General features: G+C 36.1%; 1 protein-coding gene across 1 annotated transcript in view; it reads left to right on the top strand.

Moving 5' to 3' along the window:
* LOC138704252 (clotting factor C-like) overlaps positions 1-21,129 on the top strand; it is a 49,717-nt gene that overhangs the window by 3,013 nt on the left and 25,575 nt on the right. Inside the window, exons 2-5 of the mRNA XM_069832127.1 lie at positions 3,862-4,101; positions 10,140-10,301; positions 10,437-10,540; positions 12,063-12,239. Of these exons, the coding sequence (XP_069688228.1) occupies positions 3,862-4,101; positions 10,140-10,301; positions 10,437-10,540; positions 12,063-12,239 (683 nt within the window). The remainder of the gene's footprint in view (positions 1-3,861; positions 4,102-10,139; positions 10,302-10,436; positions 10,541-12,062; positions 12,240-21,129) is intronic.

Genomic DNA, 21,129 nt, shown 5'->3' with positions numbered 1-21,129 from the left:
AGATGTTAAAACGAATTGTTATTGATAGGCATTCATTATGTTAGGTCACGTAGAAACTGAATTAGCAGATAGCACGCATAAGTACGAGTACACCTGTTCAATGCAGCCTCTCTTCATTTCAATTAATTGCCTATAAATCATGAAATAGCATGGAAAGCAACAGTAGCTATCGCAGCAGAATGTCAGCAGTAACGTAAAAATAAAAAGAATAGCAACCTACTGAATGAAATCACGTTCATTCATCGGTTAAATAAAAGACTTTTATGACTTCGGTTTGAACTTGAGTAGTAAGCATTACACACGCTTCTTAGAATTTATAATAATCTCAGTTTTATACGTACTGTACGTGTTTCCCTTAGGTTTATCTGCCATATGTCTGAATGTCACCGAAGAGATCATTACCAAGGAGGAATTATTACTTACATGAATAATTTATTGACGCATTGATCTATAGTCTCTAAAATATGCGAATTCATGCGTCAGAATTAACCTTTGTACACATATATTTCGTTTAAATCATTTCTGAAATATCAAGAAACGCGAATATTGTGCAAGTGGTGTATTAAACAAAGGGAATTCCTTGACTAACTTATGTATTCTCTTCCAGTAATTCTACATTTTTATAGTTCTTTGTTCTCTCAAGGCCTTACTATGCATTTAATAATACAGAGTTATTCAAAAGGGAGGGTGCTATTCATAGACATTTCGCTAGTCCGGGCTACGAGCATGCTAAACTAGCCCCGGCTATCGACTGGTTATTTGTACAGGATTCATATATCATATCATATCATATCATATCATATCATATCATATCATATCATATCATATCATATCATATCATATCATATCATATCATATCATATCATATCATATCATATCATATCATATCATATCATATCATATATCATATCATATCATATCATATCATATCATATGATATCATATATCATATCATATCAAATCATATCAAATCATATCATGTCATATCGCTAACACTGGTTCATGAATACGATAAACGTTAGTTCGCTGATCATCTACCGGAAGTCCGCGCTAAGAATGTCTATGAATATGGCTCTTAAACATTATTTTACGCGTATTTTCATATAAATTTGTGTCAATTCTATGGTTCAGTGGAAGAACTCTGTTACTCCTGCATAGTTTGTTCTGCGAAAATCGAAGTTTATTTTATTGTAAGTATTGAACATAATGGCAATGCAGTATGTCATTCCTCTTCTATCTCACAACAGTCACAATAAGAGTGATGATATGTAAAAGGTTCAGATCCGTACTAAAAATTATGGCTCGGATTTCTATGAAATGTCATATTTTTAGCCTGGTCTCTTTTACAAACTCAAGTTAAATTAGTTAAATTTATAACTTTTATGAACAGGGTGACACTTGACACGATGATGAAAATAATTCATAGCAACACTTGCGACATAAAAAGTCATAGGACTTGAGGGGTTATATATACATCTTTTATCATTACAAATGTATATGTTTTATAACTTTCATTACTCCATATTCTTAAGCCCTCTTTTCATGAATTTTATATGATTACTGTCTGAAAATTGACCTCCAATCTAAAAGAACAAGTATTTGCCTACATAAAAAGGCTTTGGAATTGTGAATTTTTTAAAATGTTCATTTTGCGATTTGTAAAAAAAAACTGCTTATAACATTTTATTCCCAAGATTTTTAATATTTTTAGTAATTCGTTTTTGCCTTAAAGGTAACACTCATATTAACAAACAAAAAATTCAATAACACATTTTTTAAAATTAAAATATATGAAGACATTTTTTTCTTCCTCTTGTTGTGCGGATAACGTTTTGTTCATATATTTTAATTTTTAAAAATGTTTCACCGAATTTTTGTTTGTAAATTTCTGATAAAGATAGAATAAAGATTGAGCTACAGTTTGTTCATCTTACTAAGAAAATACATGCGTCATTTCATGCAATTATCTTAAGAATTGTGGAAGATATGATTTTAAAAGTTTTGAAATACCGGCACACAGTTTTGAGAAAATGTGCGATAAACTGACATATTTCTGGCTGTTATTATGTTTGCATGACAGGACATTTGAATGTATAGCTTGGTCAATTTTATAGATATCTTAACATTTTCTTTCACAGATACAAAGTTGAAGTTTATGTTAAAGTAATAAAAATATGAAACATCAATTTTTGACCCTGGAAGGTGTACAGTAATCTATCATCATTCCGTCTCATCTCCATTCCATTCTCATGTTCATAACATTTCGTTGATCACTAGTTGGTGATATGCGGAAGGGGCCAGTCTAAGGAACATATTGGAATGTTTGCACGAAACATGTATGCCCAGCAAACCTTGGAACAGTCTGCTAAATCCTTGAATAACGTCTTTGTTTATTAGCCTAATGAATTATACAAATAAAAACATTGGGTTATAGTTACAATTGTAATGTGGCTAGTGCTTTCGCCGCGAGTGGCATTCGCCAGGTCCAAAAGAGTATAACATATACCAATATTATGAACATAAAAACATGAACAGTGTGCAAATTATGACCTTGCAAAATACATGACGAAGATTACAAAATCATTGGTTACAAACGATGCAATTCTGTGTTTGTGCAATCAGCCATATGACATCGTTTGTAACCAATGATTTTATAATCTTAGTCATGTATTTTTCAAGATCATATTATATTTGCACACTGTTCATGTTTTTATATTCATAATGTTGATATAAGTTATGTTACTCTTTTAGACCTGACGATGCCACACACGGTGAAAGCAATAGTCACATTACAATTGTAACTGTGACCTAATGTTTTTATTTGTATAATTCATTATGCTAATAAACTAAGACAGTTATTGAAGGATTTTTATCAATTATTTTATATCATATATTTAACTTGACGGGCCAATTGACATTAAAAAGTAGTTGGGGTTGCAGAAGAGACATTTTCTTTTGAATATTACAAATGTCAAGACGCACAAAGACTAGTAGATCATATAAAAGTTATGCTCTAGTCTATAAATAATAATGAGGAAATAAGACACATTCGCTAGGACTGTGACGAAACTCTTCACAAGTGAGGAGGAGTTTTGAACTGTTTAGAATTGGCCTAAGAAAAATATTCCTATTCCTAAAAAGTTACAAATTATTTAAATTTTTGGATTCTTAGTGAACACTTGTTTATAAGCTATGTAGAGAGCTTTTTTTGTTAAGAATAATGCATCCCTACCAGGTTAGCGAGATTGAGTTATGTAAATATCAGGATTATGACCTGAAACTTTTTTAAGTAATTTCAGAAAAAAGGTTGACATTTTATGTTGACAAACAATGGTGTTTATCGGACAAAACATTATTTATGTTGAAAAGAAGTTTTAACGGTCTACATTTTCACATGGCATCCATATAACTCGAAGCACGGATTGTGCAAAATCAGGATAGTTTATGGTCTTCCCTGCAGCACAGAAATGTCTACTTCTTCACCAGAGCTCAGTTTGTTTTTCCATCACTCTCTGCAATTCACTGTAGCCTGTTATCACTGCAGTGTCACACAGATCCGAACAGAATTCGATACATGACTGTACTTTTGTCTGCGCAATAAAACCCATGCTTTTTATACGGGCCAATAATGTCTCTAAAATTTAGAACTAAAATATATATTTACGCTGAATATTTTGATCATTATTGTCATATTATGACTAAACATATTCAATTTACATTAACTTCAAATTTAATTACTAGAATGTGATATTACAGACATTAAATCTTTCTTCAATAAATTATTTACCTTCATTTTCAAATATCGAGCATGATCTCACTATGAAGACTTGTAGTTCAGGACTGATATGTAATTTGATTCAGCTAGTGGCGACCTGACCTGTCCTTCAATAACTTCACCACGTCTGTCAGTAACTTGTGAATCTCGTTGGGGCAACAGACGAGGCTGGGTGCCATGTGGGAACCCAGTACCTGTTGGCACTATAGCTAGGTATAAGTGTCGCCAGTACTACAAGCCTGATGGAGAAGAGCATGAAGACAACACGTTTAGTGAGTGTCAAAAAGACGGGAAATGGAGCACCGACATCCTGCAGTGCGTGCCTGGTAAGCTCTGAATTTCTTATTATAATATTAAATTAAGAGAACAATCAAGACAGTTTCAAGTGTTTTTCGATATGATCAACTAATACCCATTTTTAATTTTCTTACTCTGGCAGAATTTAATTCCATTTCTGAGATAGGGCACCTGTAAGCTGTAAAGCATATTACCCTCAGTGATATCTTAGGGGAGGAAGATGATTAGGAAGCAATTTTCATATAGTTTATATTGGGTGAGTTAATTATCTCCGGACCGCAATGCGCCAACAATGCTATAGGTCAGCGATTTCGCGTCGATCAACTTATAGTCTCGCCGAAGATTAAAGTTCATGTGAACCCTGAATGGAACTCAAGATGACACAACTTGTACTCAAGTGTATTCGTAACCACAATTTAGTATAAAATGGCACATAGATATATAGTATTACATAGTGAGTGTTTGTGTACCATAATTATGTGTTAAATTCGGCCCTTGAAGTTCGAAGATGACAGATAATTAAGAAAGATTCTCAAGTGTTCCAAATAGTTAAACGATTCGTGCATGACGTTGTGAATAAGTTCCAGATGATATAAATGTCACAGATAAGAAACACGAAAGACGTCTCAGTGTCCACACTGAGAATAATTTTGACAACGGAGGACATCGACTGGAAAATTCATATGAAATTCGTCTCGTCGTCTTTTGCATAAAACGGTCTATCTTACAGTTCTGTGCGAATTTCTGCAAAATTATTGAACATTTATTCATTGTTTTCTACCCAAGACAAGTTTCTTCACTGCAACCCAGCATTCTCCTATCTTCCCTCTTTCCCGCCTTCCTCCTCGTCTCCGCAAAGATCATCTGATATATTCTTCTGCCCCGATCTTTTTTCCCGTTCACCATTCCTCCTAGCGCGTCCTTCAGTAGGCAGATTCTTCTAGGCCAGTGACCCATCTAATTTCTTTCTCTCTTCGTGATCAGTTTCAACATTAGTCTTTCTTCAAGCACTCTTTCTAGCATAGCTTCATTTCTTATTTTGTCTGTACATTTCACATGCTCCTTTCTTCACTTTGTTATCTAGTTTAAGTAAATATTCAAGTTCGATATTTTCCTGGATAATGCATATTCTTCTGTTTCGATTTTGTCTTAGGTATACCTATAACTTTCTTTTGTATTAACATTATATTATCATGCATTTCCTTTTTATCCTCTGGTTGAGTGGAAGAGAAGGCCTCATGGTCTTAACTTAAAAAAAGCATTATTATTATTATTATTATTATTATTATTATTTATTATTATTATTATTATTATCCACATTCCAAATGCTTCCAGTCGTTTCATTTCATATTGTCGTAATTTCCAGGTTTCTGCCCCATACAACGCCACACTCCACAAGAAACAGTTCACTAGTTTCTTCCTTAATTATTTTTTCAAAGATTCGCAGAAAATGCTTCTTTTCCTATTAAAACTATGCAAATTTACAGTAGTAGAAAACTACGACTGTAATCAACCGTAAATTTTGTGAAATAATTTTAAATGGAGTGCATGACGACGAAATTGACCCTAATCCTCTTTTCTTTTTGGACAATGCTTATTTCACCACTATGAATACATAATAAGTTGTCTCATAAGTCGTGAGTAGAGTCCTGCGTTTGGTTACTTTGAATACAAGTTGGATGTACATCGATCATAATAGCATAGCTTCGCTTGGTATGAAGAGCAAATTGCGAATCAACAGTTCACGCCCAGTTCAGCAGCCTTTCCGCACGCTCCGGTACTGTGCGTTTACATCTGTTTAGTCGTGTATCTGTGTGTATCTATAAATTGGTAAACAACAGGAATAATAATCATGTACAAAATAGCACTTGAATTTAATAACAACAAAATATTTTTAAGGCAGCTTAATGCAGTACAAGATCACTTTTACAGGAGTAGACAAAACTAGTATTATGTAATCGTAGTGACAAAAGAAATCTAGTAAGTCTTAAAAGCATTTTCTACAGAGACATTATTATGACGTGAGGCGAGAAAACGGCGGGTGACTCGTGGCCCACTGCCAGGGTGATTTCCGGCGATCGCGTAATCATTTCTCCGGCACTTCTATACTACATAAAGTGCTAACAGTAAATGTTCAATAATTTGGACTTACCATGTTCACAGTCGTTGCTGAAAATGGCCTCCATTTGACGTCATACACAACTGACATCTTCTGATAAATGAATAAACAAAACACTGAAGTTTCACATCATTCACAGTCTCTATTTCTTCTCATATAGTCTATAGTCTGTTTCTTTAAATCTTTTAGCGAGTCTTTTAATTATTTCGGCAGAAGGCACAGGTCTGTTTGGAAACTTTATTCGAAATTTACGCCTTGTTTTCGCACACGACCTTCTGCCTTTTATGTACGTATTGTACATATACACACGTTCATGCAATGAGAATTGTTGGTAGGCATTACCTAAATATACAATAATCACTAAACTTTATACTTACATTAACTTTGTAGACCTACACTTGAAGAATCAAGACTTTTATAACACGACTTGTGACTACAGCGAATGTCATATGGCGACTGAGGATCTACTACGCCGCACCTTTATCAGTCCATGCACCACAGACCGTGGAGGGAGCGGGCCGCCAGTATCCCCCCGTTTTCTCGCCTCACGTCATAATAATGTCTCTGTGAAGAAGTTAGTAATCTCTCAAAGATACTCAACATTTGAGGTACAACAAATTGTGGTTAGCATGATTTTTATTGATATAAATAAAGAAAGAAATGTGTTAGTTTTATTTTTGCTACCTAATACACGTGCGCGTCTTTCAGAGCGGTGTAGGAATCTGAGCCTTCGTCCAAATGAGAAACTTCGGATCCCCATTCAAACCACGGTCAGTGATGACGATTCTTAATTGAAGACTGCACTACACTTAGGCCTATATACTCGTATAAAATATCTACTGATATCAACCGTTTCAAATAAATTGACTGTCACTTCAAATGGACACAGTAAACTTTCGAAACTTCTCTATTAATTTAAATTCAAAATTCCATGATTTTTAGTAGTTATTTTACGACGCTTTATCAACATCTTAGGTTATTTAGCGTCTGAATGAGATGAGATGAAGGTGATAATGCCGGTGAAATGAGTCCTGGGTTCAACACCGATAGTTACCCAGCATTTGCTCATATTGGGTTGAGGGAAAACCCCGGAAAAAACCTCAACCAGGTAACTTGTCCCTACCGGGAATCGAACCCGGCCACCTGGGTTCGCGGCCAGACGTATTAATCGTTACTCCATAGGTGTGGACAAAAATTCCGTGATTATGAATACAGAGTGGACATAAAGTCTCGATCCATTTTAATGAAATAATGGTTATTCGGACATGAACTGTATCTAGGACTATTGTTATGATGTGTGTATGTATGTAATTCATCGTAATTTTACGTTCATTTCATAGCATTGTGTCCAAGGTTTGAATGAAGCGCCAAAGACATTCGTAAGCATGTCGCCAGAGTATCCTGCAGATGCTTCTGGAATTCGATTCTTCAGGTCCTGTAGATTTCTTACTTCGATTTTATATACTATACTCCTTACTTGACAATCCCTAAGAAAAAAGCCTAAGGACGTCAAATCTGGTGAACGTGATGGCCATGGCTATACTTGTGTTGAACTTCTGCCTATTCACCAGTTGGGAAAGCGTTGGTTGTGGTATGTTCTCACAACTAACGCAAAATGAGGGGCGTTTCAGCTTGCTAAAAGATAACGGTGTCAACAATATCATCTTGCTGTAGCTAAGACTAAAGAAATTATTTCCGCATGTCCAGGTACGTGTTACCTGTAATGGCAGCTTCTGCGAACATGAAAAGACCATAAACAGTGATTTTTGTGAACCCAAGTCATGCATTTACTTTTGCCGTTGGCCTCAATTAAATCACAACACTCTGCCTACGAGCTGCATAATCTTCGTCGTCCAGTTTGTGCAACACCTGAATGTGATAAGAGTTTCTTTTTCGGCGTGAAATTCAAAACAGTTGATCTTGGCATATCTAGCTCATTATTTAAACGACGACTCGATGCTTGAGGGCTCCTCTCGATGGCTTCTCGAACACGTTCCGCAATCTGCTCCTACCTGAGTGTGGCTCATAGGCAACATTTCCTGTCCTCTGAACTTTATTGACAAGGAGTTGGATGTTTGCTTGTGTTGGCGCCGGTTTTCGAAATTTACGTTGCACCTCTGCATATGTTAAAACGCGCAATCGAGCACCGACAATAGCCACCCGTTCTTCAATACTCAGCGTACTAATGTATTAGGCTGAAACAATGAAGAAATTCCAACGTTTACTCAAAAACGGATCGACACTTTGTGCCCATTCTGTATAGGCTATAGTATGAAGATCACGGACTCAAGCTAAAGATTAACTCTTCGTTTCTCTTTGAAGAACTCCTTTTAGTGACTCATTTATACCTATTTTTAATCATTTACATTGCAGTGACTCAGCCTGTATATAAAGTTTCTTACTTCCCCCGTGACGGAGTGGCTAGTCTCTCTACCTTCCACCTTGGCGACCCGGGTTCAATTCCCGTCTGAGTCACGAAGGAATTCATGGTGGACAATTCCGGGCGCGACGGGTTTTTCTCGGAGTTCTCCCGTTTCCTCTCACCATTATCATCAACATTCCACTATACTTCACAATCACCCTCACTCTGCGAGATCCCGAGTCATGCCTCCAGAACATAAGAACTGGCTGAAAGCTGCACACATTAAATTTGTGTTTAATTCTTTAATTATGTTTTATTTAACGACATTCGGAACTGCTGAGGTTTCATCAGAATCGCTGGTGTACCAAAAATTTGTCCCGCAGGAGTTTTTACATGCACATTTAAATGCCATCGGCCTGGGTCGAGATCGAACCCGCAACCTCAGGCACAGAAGGCCAGCGCTCTACCGACTGCACCACTCACGCCGACCATTTGTGTTTATAAAAATCTATTAAATACTATTATATAGTTTTCTTAATGAAGACCTCGTGACAAATCTCAATGTGATAAAAGGAGCTTTCAAAAAACTATATATATATATATTTTTTCACTTTTTTCATTGCACACTTTAAATTTCTGATTCTAAAATAAATCCGAAACAATGTCTACTGCCTTACCAAGGGATGCGTGATTTAGGTTAAAATCATAATCTAGATAAAGAGGAAGGGAGAGAGGGAGAGGGAGAGAAGATGAAATAGTACGAATATGTGTATGTGTAAGAAGGCGACTATAAATAAATTGGAGTCACATTTATTGTAAATTAATATAGGTACAGTAGAGCGTCTTGTTTAGGCATAGTGAAAACGTAAACAAAGTGCAGGTAACGTGTGGGGGAGGACGTGCCATACGATAAAAACCAAGGATGCACATGATTTTAGTTACAACATTTATGATGGAGCATTAATTGAAATTATACTTTCCAAAAACATACAAAACAAAAGAACACAAATTGCATAACTTTATCATATACACATTTTAACAAAGAAGGAATTGAAACGTTGAAATAATTCAATATAACAAATCAAATTTTGCTACTTATATGATGTCGCTTTCAAGCAGCATTTTTTACGGTCATGAATTTCATTCTCCGTATGACTAACATAATATCATCGTCTATTCCTTTCTTGTTAAAATGTGTATATGATAACGTTATGCGATTTATGCTCTTTTGTTTTGTGTGCTTTTGTAAATTATAATTTCAATTAATGCTCCGCCATAAATGTTGTAACTAAAACCTTGTGCATCCCTCGTGTTTATCGTACGGCTAGTCCTCCCCCCACACGTTACCTGCACTTTGTTTACGTTTTCACTGTGCCTAAACGAGACGCTCTACTGTATAATTCTAATTAAAATCATTTCTGAAGATAATTAAATTATCATTATTAGTAATTTGTCTATTCTTACGACTTGTAAAAATAACGATATCAGGGTTATTATTATAATACTCATGTTTGCTGGGCCGAGCAGTAGAGTTAAGATTAAGACTCCGAAACATACCACAAATATTACGTTCTCATTGATTTCAGAATGTGGTAAACTGGAAGGAGGGGTAACACCACTTGTTGTAAACGGTCAAGGAATAAAATACGGCACATGGCCGTGGCACGCCGGTCTTTACAATCTTCAGGCGGGTAACTGGACTTTCTGGTGTGGCGGGAGTTTGGTAAATGAATATGCTGTTATTACAGGTTAGTAAAATACTGTAAATAGCGCATTAAAATAATGACGACGAATATCTCAAATAAAATAACACTTTCAAGATTATAAGATCATAGAAATGTCTTTATAATAATTAGAAATAAAACTTTGCGCTTTCATTACAGCTGCTCACTGCACCTGGAAGGTCAATACAGAATCACTGCGTGTTGTCCTGGGGAAGTTCCACAGAGAGTTCCGTGTGAATGAAGAAGTTACTCAGATCAAAGATGTATGTACGATCATCTGTATAGGGCGTTTCCATAACTTTATACCAAATTTCTACGATTGGTAATTTGAAATAAGGAACTCAGGTTCAGTAACACTTGATTAAGAAGTTCATAAGAAATTCTGAAACAGACGCTCGAGTTTGATGTTAGATTTGAATAATTCAGGGATATTTCCAAATCCATTCTTTCTCGTTAACAATAAACGTGATTTTTATAACCTCATAGACAATGGTAATTTTTGTATTGGTTAGGTACATGCTTAATTTTCTTCCCGTGAAATACCAGACGTACATTTAAAAAAAAAATACCTTAAAATCTTGAATCTCTAAAAAATTTCGGCCACGAGTCGCCACTGCTGACTCTTAAAAGGCGCGGACACACAAGCGCCGCAGAGTCATTTAACAACTATACTATCACAGTCTAGTATATGCAGTCACGAAGCTCAATACGTAGTAAATATCCATCCATAGATAGTTGCTAACCACTAGGATAGCTAATATCGCTTCATTACAGACAATGCGAAATAGTACCGGCACAGTCTATTGTTCCTATCACCCTCATAACTCAAGCTTCGTGACTGTATACACTGACTGTGACACTATGGTCCGTCCCAGGAATCTGTAGAGCAGAGGTCGTCAGCACTCGCTGAAAAGGGTAAAGGGTAAGCGGAGCCGTTCTCTACGCCCCGTCGTGCAGCAGGAAGAGGTAGAGAGCATACCCGCTAGCAGCTACGAGTGCATCATAGTGCTGTGTGTTCTCCGCGGGTAAGAGACGCTAGCCCCAGGGTGCTATGTGCTGATGACCGCTGCTGTAGAGTAAGTTTGCGGATGTCGACGAAGTGAATGGACGGAGTCTATCTGTGTCGGAGTGTATTGCAGGAAGCATCAGCTCGAGGCCGCTAAGGGGCAAGATGCCCGTTGTAGCAGATGGTATTAACAGGTAGCTTTTCGACTTGACATTTTAACTGCAGTAGAGTTCAGATAGAAATGATCCCCTTCCTACAAGCTCGTTTCGTTCAAGCAATGCCTCCCTCCAGAGCACTCATTCGCCCTAGCCCTCCCACATACCACTTGCGCAGAGGTCTTATTTTGACTTTCTATTCTACAGATTCCTGGGATGGACCATAGTTTCCCCACCGTTGTCCTTTCTCTTTTCGATGATCCTAAGGGTTTCACTCGGTGCTACATGAAACGAGCCTACGTACATGGTTGTTAAGAACATTAATTCCCTACTATCTAAACTAAAAACATATTGCTATCTCATATATATTCTATAAAATAGTCTTAATATAATTCATGAGCTTTTTTTCAATTTTAATGTCTTAAACTTTCTAAGAGGCATACGCCTTCGCGCCCTTATGATGAATCGCCCCCAAATGAAAAATACAATTCAATAATAATAAAAAATAAACCAAAAAGTATTTTCTTTGGTTAAGCTTTTCTTTCAGTCTTTCATTATAATAGAGTATTAGGCTACAATCTGTTTCTTTGAAAGGTTACAAAAAATTGCAATTGGTGCTCCTAGGTGAAGCAGATAATCATGCAGCCTACTTACCAAGATCTGGGTGGTAATTACGGATCTGATGTGGCTATTCTGGTTCTGGGATCACCTGTTGAGTTTTCTCCTGTTGTGCAACCAGTGTGTATTGATTGGGACCTCAAGGCCATCGATAATGACTTGACTGAAGGAAATCTTGGAATGGTGAGACTCGCATTACAGGGATCTATTCATTCACTTCTTGCTCTGTAAGAAAAAAAAAACACCTTCAGTACTTGTTAGTTAATCTCGAATTTTTCTTGTACGATGTACGGAATTATTTATGCGTAATATTGGTACGCATGGAATGAGCGATTTGCAAGATTTCGCTGAAATGGAAGTATGATATATAGGCCTAGTAAAATCTGGGTTGAATCCCTGATCATGATTGGCCACTCCTGTGTTATGAAATGATGACATATAAAAAAGAACAACCACCAGGAACTCCATTGTCGAAAATGAATTTTTTGGTAACGAACGTTAGACGGAAATACAGCTGCAAGCTATTACTCCATGAAACTCCATCAGAATTATAACATAACTTCTCTTGCAGTCGCAAAATGGCAGCTTAGTCAAACTGATAAAAATAGTTGTCTTGAAAGTGCATTAGGCTGATGAATCAGTTGTATGTGATGAGGGGTTGCACGTAACTGAAGGAAAATGGCTTAATTACGTACAACTCAAAACTACGTATAAATAAGATTTGAATTTCAAAGAATTTTTTAATGACTAGCAATCAGTTTAACAAAACGTAGAGAGCTGGGAGCACTTAAGGATTCTTTTAACTTGTCCAAATGTGTTTTTTATCAATAGAAAGTGACTAGAATTTTAATGTTCAGTATAAATGCAATCCATACATTTGCTATGCAAGGTTTTCTTTAATCAAGAAATCAGATTTTAAGACCCCTTGATTATTAATTTTTATATTACATACCATTACAAACCTCTTCCAATTTCAGTTTTTGTTTTGTTGGGATTTTCCTAAATTTCTTTAATAAATTTCTAACTTTTTCTTCTAGCAAGTAGCTCTTTCTTTTACTGTGACGCATGATTGATAGATACTGAGTGACCTGCAACTGTTTTCAAATGTTTGAAACATGTCTCGTGAGAAAGAAGGCAAGCAAAGATGTAAGGACGGAGCATGCCGGCTCTGTATTCGTTTGAGTTGTGAGAGTTCGTTGTCTTATCGGTCCGAGTCCCGAAGTCTTTAAATCATTGGTGTAAAGAGGCAGCGGTCTTCACCGTCACATGGCTTATATTTTTCCCGTATCCCGTAGCTGACCTTGAGGATTGTGGAAAATAATTAAAGTGTATTCAAATTCAAAAGACAAATCATGTGATGTTACGTATTAAAGCGGACAAACATACGCACTATTCAAACCGATTTTTTAAATTGCTACTTAGAAAAGAGAATTACGTACAAATCAGAATTAATTTATAGGCTATGTAATTAAATGTAATTTTGCCAGGACATGTGCATAACTATGTACAGTTTCCCTAGAAAAGGATGAGACGATTGAATATTCCTAAGTTTCAGATGTAAGACACTGCGCATGATCGGAGACCAGAGCACTGATACACAAGATAACGAATATTGAGTTACTTTAATTCAGGCTATTTGGTTTGTTACTAGCATCGTTCCGAAATTCACTTCAAAAACTGCAAAAATATGATAATATTACGTAAATAAAAGATAAATATATACATAAATCGTGTAATTAAATCGACAATGGACCTTCATGACTAGATCGACACTCCGCACAGAAAGGCAAGCTTTCGTGTCGTTTCCATAGCTCAGACTCTAAGACTTCTGCGTCTCGTGTAGAAGAGTGCGAGTTCGATTCCTAGTCTACACAACGATTTTTTTTTTTTGTTTAAATAACTTTGAAATAGAGTTTTAAGTGTTAATGATCACAGACAATACAAAATTACAACTTATAATATTGTAAACGTTAATCTAATGAATGCATTTATACATACACACACATACAATGTAAATGCATATATATTAAAAACTAACAATTAAAATGAAATTAAAAAATATTCCTAAGCCACACAGACAAACTTTTAAAAAGGTTTAGAGTCCTTAGGCTATGTCATTTGTTGAGTAGTTATTACAATATTTTATTAGTAGCTTTCCCATATGTGTAAGAAATGCACTCGCACAGAACAATTTTTGTTAAAAGCGTGGCTTTGGGTTATTTCATTCTCACCCCTTCAGTTGATTTTAACTATTTTACCTACGTGTTTCCAATAGTGTTTAATTTAATGTTAATTCAATTTTATTCATGTTATGATTGAATGAAAAAGCACTGTTGCAGTTATTGACTAATTACATATATTAATACTAATTATTAAATGCACCTCTTAAATAACCAATTGTAGTATCTTTTGCAAAATCTTGAATGTTTAAGTTGTCAATAATATTTCTGTACTATATACTATAAGACATTAAAAGAATTTGCAATAGATTTGGGGTCCTCTAGTTTATAATCACTGGTTTTAATGAAAAAATATTTTCTTTCTTAGAATATCTACAAGTTTAACTTCAATAATATTTCGAATAGCTTTAATTGCATTATCTGAATGTTCTACTTTTCTATTCGAATGTATTCTATTTCCCTCTTTCATAATTTTTTATAAATTACACCGTACTTCTTGTAGTATTTAAGAACATGAAGATCATTACATTGCAACTCATTACATATAGATTCTTCTTTTTAATACATGAGATTTTTAAGTCCCTGCGTTATCCACATGTTTTTATTTTTTAATTTTTTCACAATATTGAGTGGAGAACATCCACTAAAGTGATTCTGAAATTAAAGTGAAAAATGCAATACATTTACTCTTAATATCAGTAGTACCAGTATCATATACTTTTTTCCAAGATTCATTTTGTAGACATAAATGTAAATAGTCACTAGATACAGCATTTACGACCCTTTTTTAGTTTTTAAATTAATATTTTGAAATTGTTCAGAGACACTGGAAACACTTAGGATTTATTTATCATGTTCAGACAAGCCATTGATTATAGGTTCTGTCGAATAGGAATTCAGTCTAATTCTGTGTACAAAACTTTTATCAATGGCTGTGTTACTTCAGCTTGTATGCAGGTGGGAAAATGGCTCCAGTTTCAAGGAGAGATAATCTATGTTTATGTCACTACAGATCACAAATTCCATATGAGATTTCTAGTCTTTTCCTTACAAATTCAATGTTGGCTATAAATATTAATAAATAATGTAAGGAATATGAATGATTGTAGTTAGAAGTCTGATTTACATTATAAAAAGCATGAAGTTACATTCCGCGGCAACATTCAAACTTTCGATGTTTGGTTTTGTCGTCCAACGCATAAGCACGGACCTATTCAATGCTTATGTTAATAACATAGAATTTAGCTGTAGCAATGTGGTGTCATAACTTGGGATTTGTTTAATTAACGTAATTAGATTTAATTTGATTAGTTTCGCAACAATAATTGGACTTCCTGTTATATCCTGTTATTTAAATATTTAATTTAGGGTTGATTTATTAACTCTTACTGTGCAAGATGCCCCTTATTTCAATAATTCTATATCACGCTAAATAGTCATTGTCTACACTAAAGTATTATCGTCATCCCTCATTTCTCCATATTTTTCGACAAGTTATACAGTCGAGGAACTCTGAACAAATTAATTACACCTCAATAAAAAAAGAGTTTTACCTGGGATCGAACACGAAACATTTCGGCTATATGGTGGAACCGACACGCTACTATATGAGCTACCGAGACAAGACAGTGACAGCAGCAGTCCAGAATGTAGGGCCTAGATCCGATAGCAGGCATTTGCCATTCGGTACAGAGAAGCAATGATATTTTGTTACCCGAGCTATGTTGTGAAATCGTGCCCTTAAATGGCTGTCTTCTTCGTGATCCTTAAACTGATCCTTGTCCTTGTTGTGGTCCTTGTAACAATTCTTGTTCTATTTGTCATGGTACTTATCGTTATACGTCGATATCGAGTGAACCGCGCTGTAGAACTTTAACTTCCGACAACCAAGAATCGTCTCATTCTTTTTAAGGGTAACTGTACAAACCAGAACTACGTTCAACTCGGTTACGTATAACCCAGGTTCTGCTGTATTGGTGCTAAGTGATATACATATAGGCCTATACAGGATGTTTTATAATTCCTATTATACATTTCTACGGGTTTTAGAAGGGACTAAGTAGATAAAGTTTTGATGCAAAATAAGTTTGAAGATCGATTCGATTTAAAATCTCCCACTTTACGGTACTCAAAATGGGCTGAGGGCGACTTCTGCAGTCCCCTCGTATCGTGTATCTTCTGTTTACAATCAGTTTTATTAAGTCGGCTTTCACATCAGTTGTGATTCAGTCATTGAGCAGTACAGGACGAGACAGTACAGGATGGTTGACTACACGTTTGAAGAGTAGGGCTACATTGAGATATTGATAATTTACGGCGAAGCTGGACGTAATGGTCGACCTGCACAACGCATGTATCATGAACGTTTTCCGCATCACCTCACTCCATCACATACCATTTTTGTCAGATTACAAGAAAGGTTGAGAGAAACAGGTACCTTCTAAGCTAGGAAGGCTGACTGTGGTGCTCCTAGGACGCACCTCTCTCTCGACTTTGAAAAGGAAGTCCTTCATCACGTAGAAGAGAACCCGTCGACGAGTACGCGAAACATTGCCGATGCACAGTGGGCCAGAATCGACTCAAAATGGGACAAAATTATTTTATGTATCTATTGTTTTCTTGGATGCATAAAATCAATAGTTATTCAATAGTTTTCACTTTTTCTTTAAGTTAAAAGCACTTTCACAACATAATACTTTTTTATTCAATATCTGATTCCTCATCATTACATTTTCATTACCGACATTTTCTTAATGAATGGCACTTTCTTCTTCTTCTTCCTCACTAGAGTCTTTCAATAGCTGTAGTTCTTCCTTTCACAAGGGAGTTTTGTGTTTTTATGTGACTTTCTGATATTTGAAATGAGAGGATCGGAAGATATGAGACTAAATCTGTCATTGTGTTTTTACGAGAACTTTTCCTTGTGTGGGGCTCTCGATATATTATTTTAATATCTTTATTATGAGCCTCCTGAGCCTCCTCAGATAACTGTGCAATTGGAAGCAGAGCTGAGTTAATAATATGAGACCCATGGATGAGAATTTTGTGTACGCTAGCTGGGAGGTTAAACTAGGGATACTTCTGAATGAACAATTTTGCATTTTCTAGCGCATATTGATTGAAATAATCAATTTTAATGTCTCTTCTACTAGAAATTACTCGAAGAACAACTGCAAAACGTATAATTCTTTGTCTATCCCGGTTATGGATATGTTAATTCGGGATTTGAGAAAAATCTTCTAGGAGTATTTCCGTTGTTTGAGGTTCCACCCTCTCCTGGTTTAGGTTTGTCCACAAGAAGTCCCATCTCATTTGGAAACAGACTCTGAATTTCTTCCTTTCTCCTTTTCATAAATTCGTCTGGCTGTATGATCTAACAGACTCTGTAACTTCACTTCTGCACTTATTTCTGTTAGAGTAATATCACATGGATAGCAATGCAGCTTTGCTTCTCGTACTTCATTGTACATTGGATATAAATCTACATTTCTACGTTTTGTTTGTAGTCTCAATAAAGTGTATTAGATAATTTCGCATCCATTATCAGGGCTAAAACGTCATCACCACTATATTTTGCAACATTTTTGCAGGAACCACTATGCTCGTTACATGCAGTTGGAATTTTTGCCACATGGGTGGTGTACTTACAGCATTTTCCACTAGTTTAGCTGCTTCTTTTTACCAGAAGCCTTCAGACTTATCTGAGTAGCAAGAGCAAGCGCAGCAGGATCAGCAGCTTCTCTGAGATGTTCAGTTTTCCTCCTCTTGGTCTTCTTATATGATTCAGAGAACAATTTTCTTGGATGACCAGAATGACTATACAACTATGAACATCCAGCCACATGTTCAACATGAAATTTATTGCATGGGAGCAGCTTAAATTCTTGATCCAATGAACTGCCATATTTTTCTTCCTATTTATTTTTCATTCTGTAGCATTTCTGCTATCTTTTATTCAAATTACTGCAGAATGAACTATTTTTTCTTTAGTTCTGAAGAAAAATCTTGTTGACAATTTTCACGTAATCCTAATTATGAAATAACAAACTCATGAACAGCTGTCTTATCATTATTATTTTGTAGCAAGGCTTCCATGATTTCACGGTGTAAAAAACAGCGGTCATCTGGAATAGTAATGAATAATACTGTACGTAGGTATCTGAATTTTCGCACATTAAACAGAAAAGTGCAAGTAGCTGCAGCTGAATAAGACTTTTCTGCAATCTATAGGGTCTGTTTAAACCATCGACACAAAAGTTTTCGTAACATCGAGTGACACGCACTTTATAACCCTATTTAAACATTGAAAACTAAAATATATTAGCTTAAATTGCATTCCTCCGAGTTATCACAAATATTTATACTCTATATAAACCAATTCAAAATTACACGTATTCCTAATAAAACCTACCCTTTGTTCTAACATTCTCAGACATTGTTATTTCTTTATTCATGAATGTGACCACGTAACACACACCACTGTCTCAAGCGCACTGCCTAGGACTGACTGGTGCGCTATCGCCTGGTTACAATAGCTCTCTTTCGAGGATGTGGCCACAGTTGTTAAAACATGTTACTGATGATGCATCATGAATTTAGTGCTCACCAGGATCCCTACTATGAGTATACGCGGTCAAAAGTATTGTAAAAAAAAGGTCATTTTTTCAATTTTGTCCCATTTTTACTCAGTCTGGCCCACTGTGCGATGCCATGAATGTGCCCCACTCGAGCGTCTGGCGTGTTTTGCATGACCAGCAACTCCACCCTTATAACAGACAGAAAGTTCATGCAATGGGCCCGGCAGATTTTGCGCCACGTGCCAATTTCTGTGAATGGTTTCTATACCAGTGTGTCGACACTCCCGAATATCCTCGCTGGGTTCTTTTCACGGATGAGGCTCAATTCACCAGGGAGGCTGTTTTTAACTGTTGAAACAGCCACATTTGGGATGAAGAAAATCCTAATGCCAAACAGCCACGTGGATTTCAGAAACGGTTCGGCATCAATGTATGGGCTGGTATGTGGTATCATTGATGGTCATCTGATTGGACCTATGTTCTTCCGTACCGCCTAACGGGTCCCAGGTATTTGACCTTCCTGCAAGAGGTAGTGGTAGAGTTATGTGAAGATTTGTCACTGACACTACGTCAGAAAATGTGATTCCAACATGATGGCGCACCCGCGCACTTTTCACTTGCCGTCCAAGAACATCTCCAACAAACGATCGGGGAAAGTTGGATAGGTCGAGGTGGTCCAACTCCTTGGCCACCACGGTCGGCAGATTTAACTCCTCTCGACTTTTTCCTTTGGGACCACATGAAGAACCTTGTTTATGAGACTTGTGTAAAGTCGGAAGAAGATCTCCTTGCACGAGTTCTGGCGAGAGCAGAATGTATTCAGCACACACCAGGTCTCGTGGGGCGTGTGTATGAAAACATGCTTCGCAGCTACACTTTGTGCAAAGAACATCAGGGTCACCACGTGGAATCACTTTTGTAGTGCACACTGGGAAGAGTGAAGTGGGAGTTGTGAAATCGATTTGATCTTCAAACTTATTTTGCATCGAAACGATCATTTCCGGACATGGGTTCCCAATCATAACTTTATCTACTTAGTCCCCTCTACAACCCCAAGAAATTTGTAATAGTAATTATGAAACACCCTGTATATAAATTTTTGGAAATGGTTGAGTCACTGGCTCAGAAAAAATTGCCTACTGAAGGATGCACTGAAAGGAATGATGAATGGAAGAAAAGTACGGGGCAGAAGATATCAGATGACAGACAACATTAAAATATGAGCCATTCAGAGTAGAAGTGGTGCAAGTCAAAAATGAGTAATGAGGGTTAAAGTAAACATTCTGTAAAATACAGCTCAAAGTAGCAATTAATATTCAATTTATTTAAACTATTAGTAGTGAGTGGATGGCAAGAAGGCCATATTTATTGTTACTTTGAGCTGTATTTTACAGAATTTTTACTTTAAACCTCATTACCCAATTTTGACTTACACCACTTTTGCTCTGAACGGCTCATATATAAATCATATGCGGAGGCTAAGAGGAAGGCGGAAAATAGAAAAGATAGGAGAATGATGGGTTTGCAGTGAAAGATCTGCCCTTGGGCAGAAAACTATGAATGAATACTTATTTTTAGATACTAAGAAATCCGTGGGTTATTTATTAGTTACTACGCATTTATTTGAGACATAATCTAACCTCCGATAACTTTTGGTATTTATTTTTACTGAATATTTTCGTTGTAACATTTTATATTTTGTAAGTAAATTCCCATATTTGTTTGATTTTGCGATGCTAATTGGGATAATGATTGAATCTCGAAATTAATCATTTTATTCATGTCAAGTATGCGTAATTATGAGACCGTTCAAGAAAGACTCAAGGCAAAACCAGTAATATTGAAGATAGTAACATTATTATATAGGGTTCTCCATACAAGACGCTTCCCTCACACGACAATTTCAGCAGCATTTTCTCCTATACGCCTCGCACAGTTACCGAAAAATCGGTCGCAATTTCTACGGTAGTAGCTAAAACCTGTTTATCGGGGACAAAGTTTATAACTTTAAAATGAATACAATTGTACATTTTGTGTCAAAAGAGATGTTCACAGTGTCCTTCTGCTTCAATGTACTTCAATCCCCGAAGATTGTTCTGAAATACTCGACTAATCTAGCAAAATGTTGGGAATAACTTGTAAGATTTTTTTTCCACTTCATCTGCCTAATCAAGGATTGAATTTATGTTCCGTTTCGAAGACAAAGTAAAATTTATTCTACTTTTTCGTAACTTAAAACTACAAACTCGCTGTCCTATGCTATAATACACCATTCTCAAAAAATTAGAAAAAAAAAAGAATACCTTGCATTACACT

Source organism: Periplaneta americana, chromosome 8 (genome assembly GCF_040183065.1).
Source record: "Periplaneta americana isolate PAMFEO1 chromosome 8, P.americana_PAMFEO1_priV1, whole genome shotgun sequence".
Lineage (NCBI taxonomy): Eukaryota > Metazoa > Arthropoda > Insecta > Blattodea > Blattidae > Periplaneta > Periplaneta americana.
The sequence above is the reverse complement of the archived record's forward strand: the minus strand, read 5'-3'. Positions and strand labels throughout refer to the sequence as shown.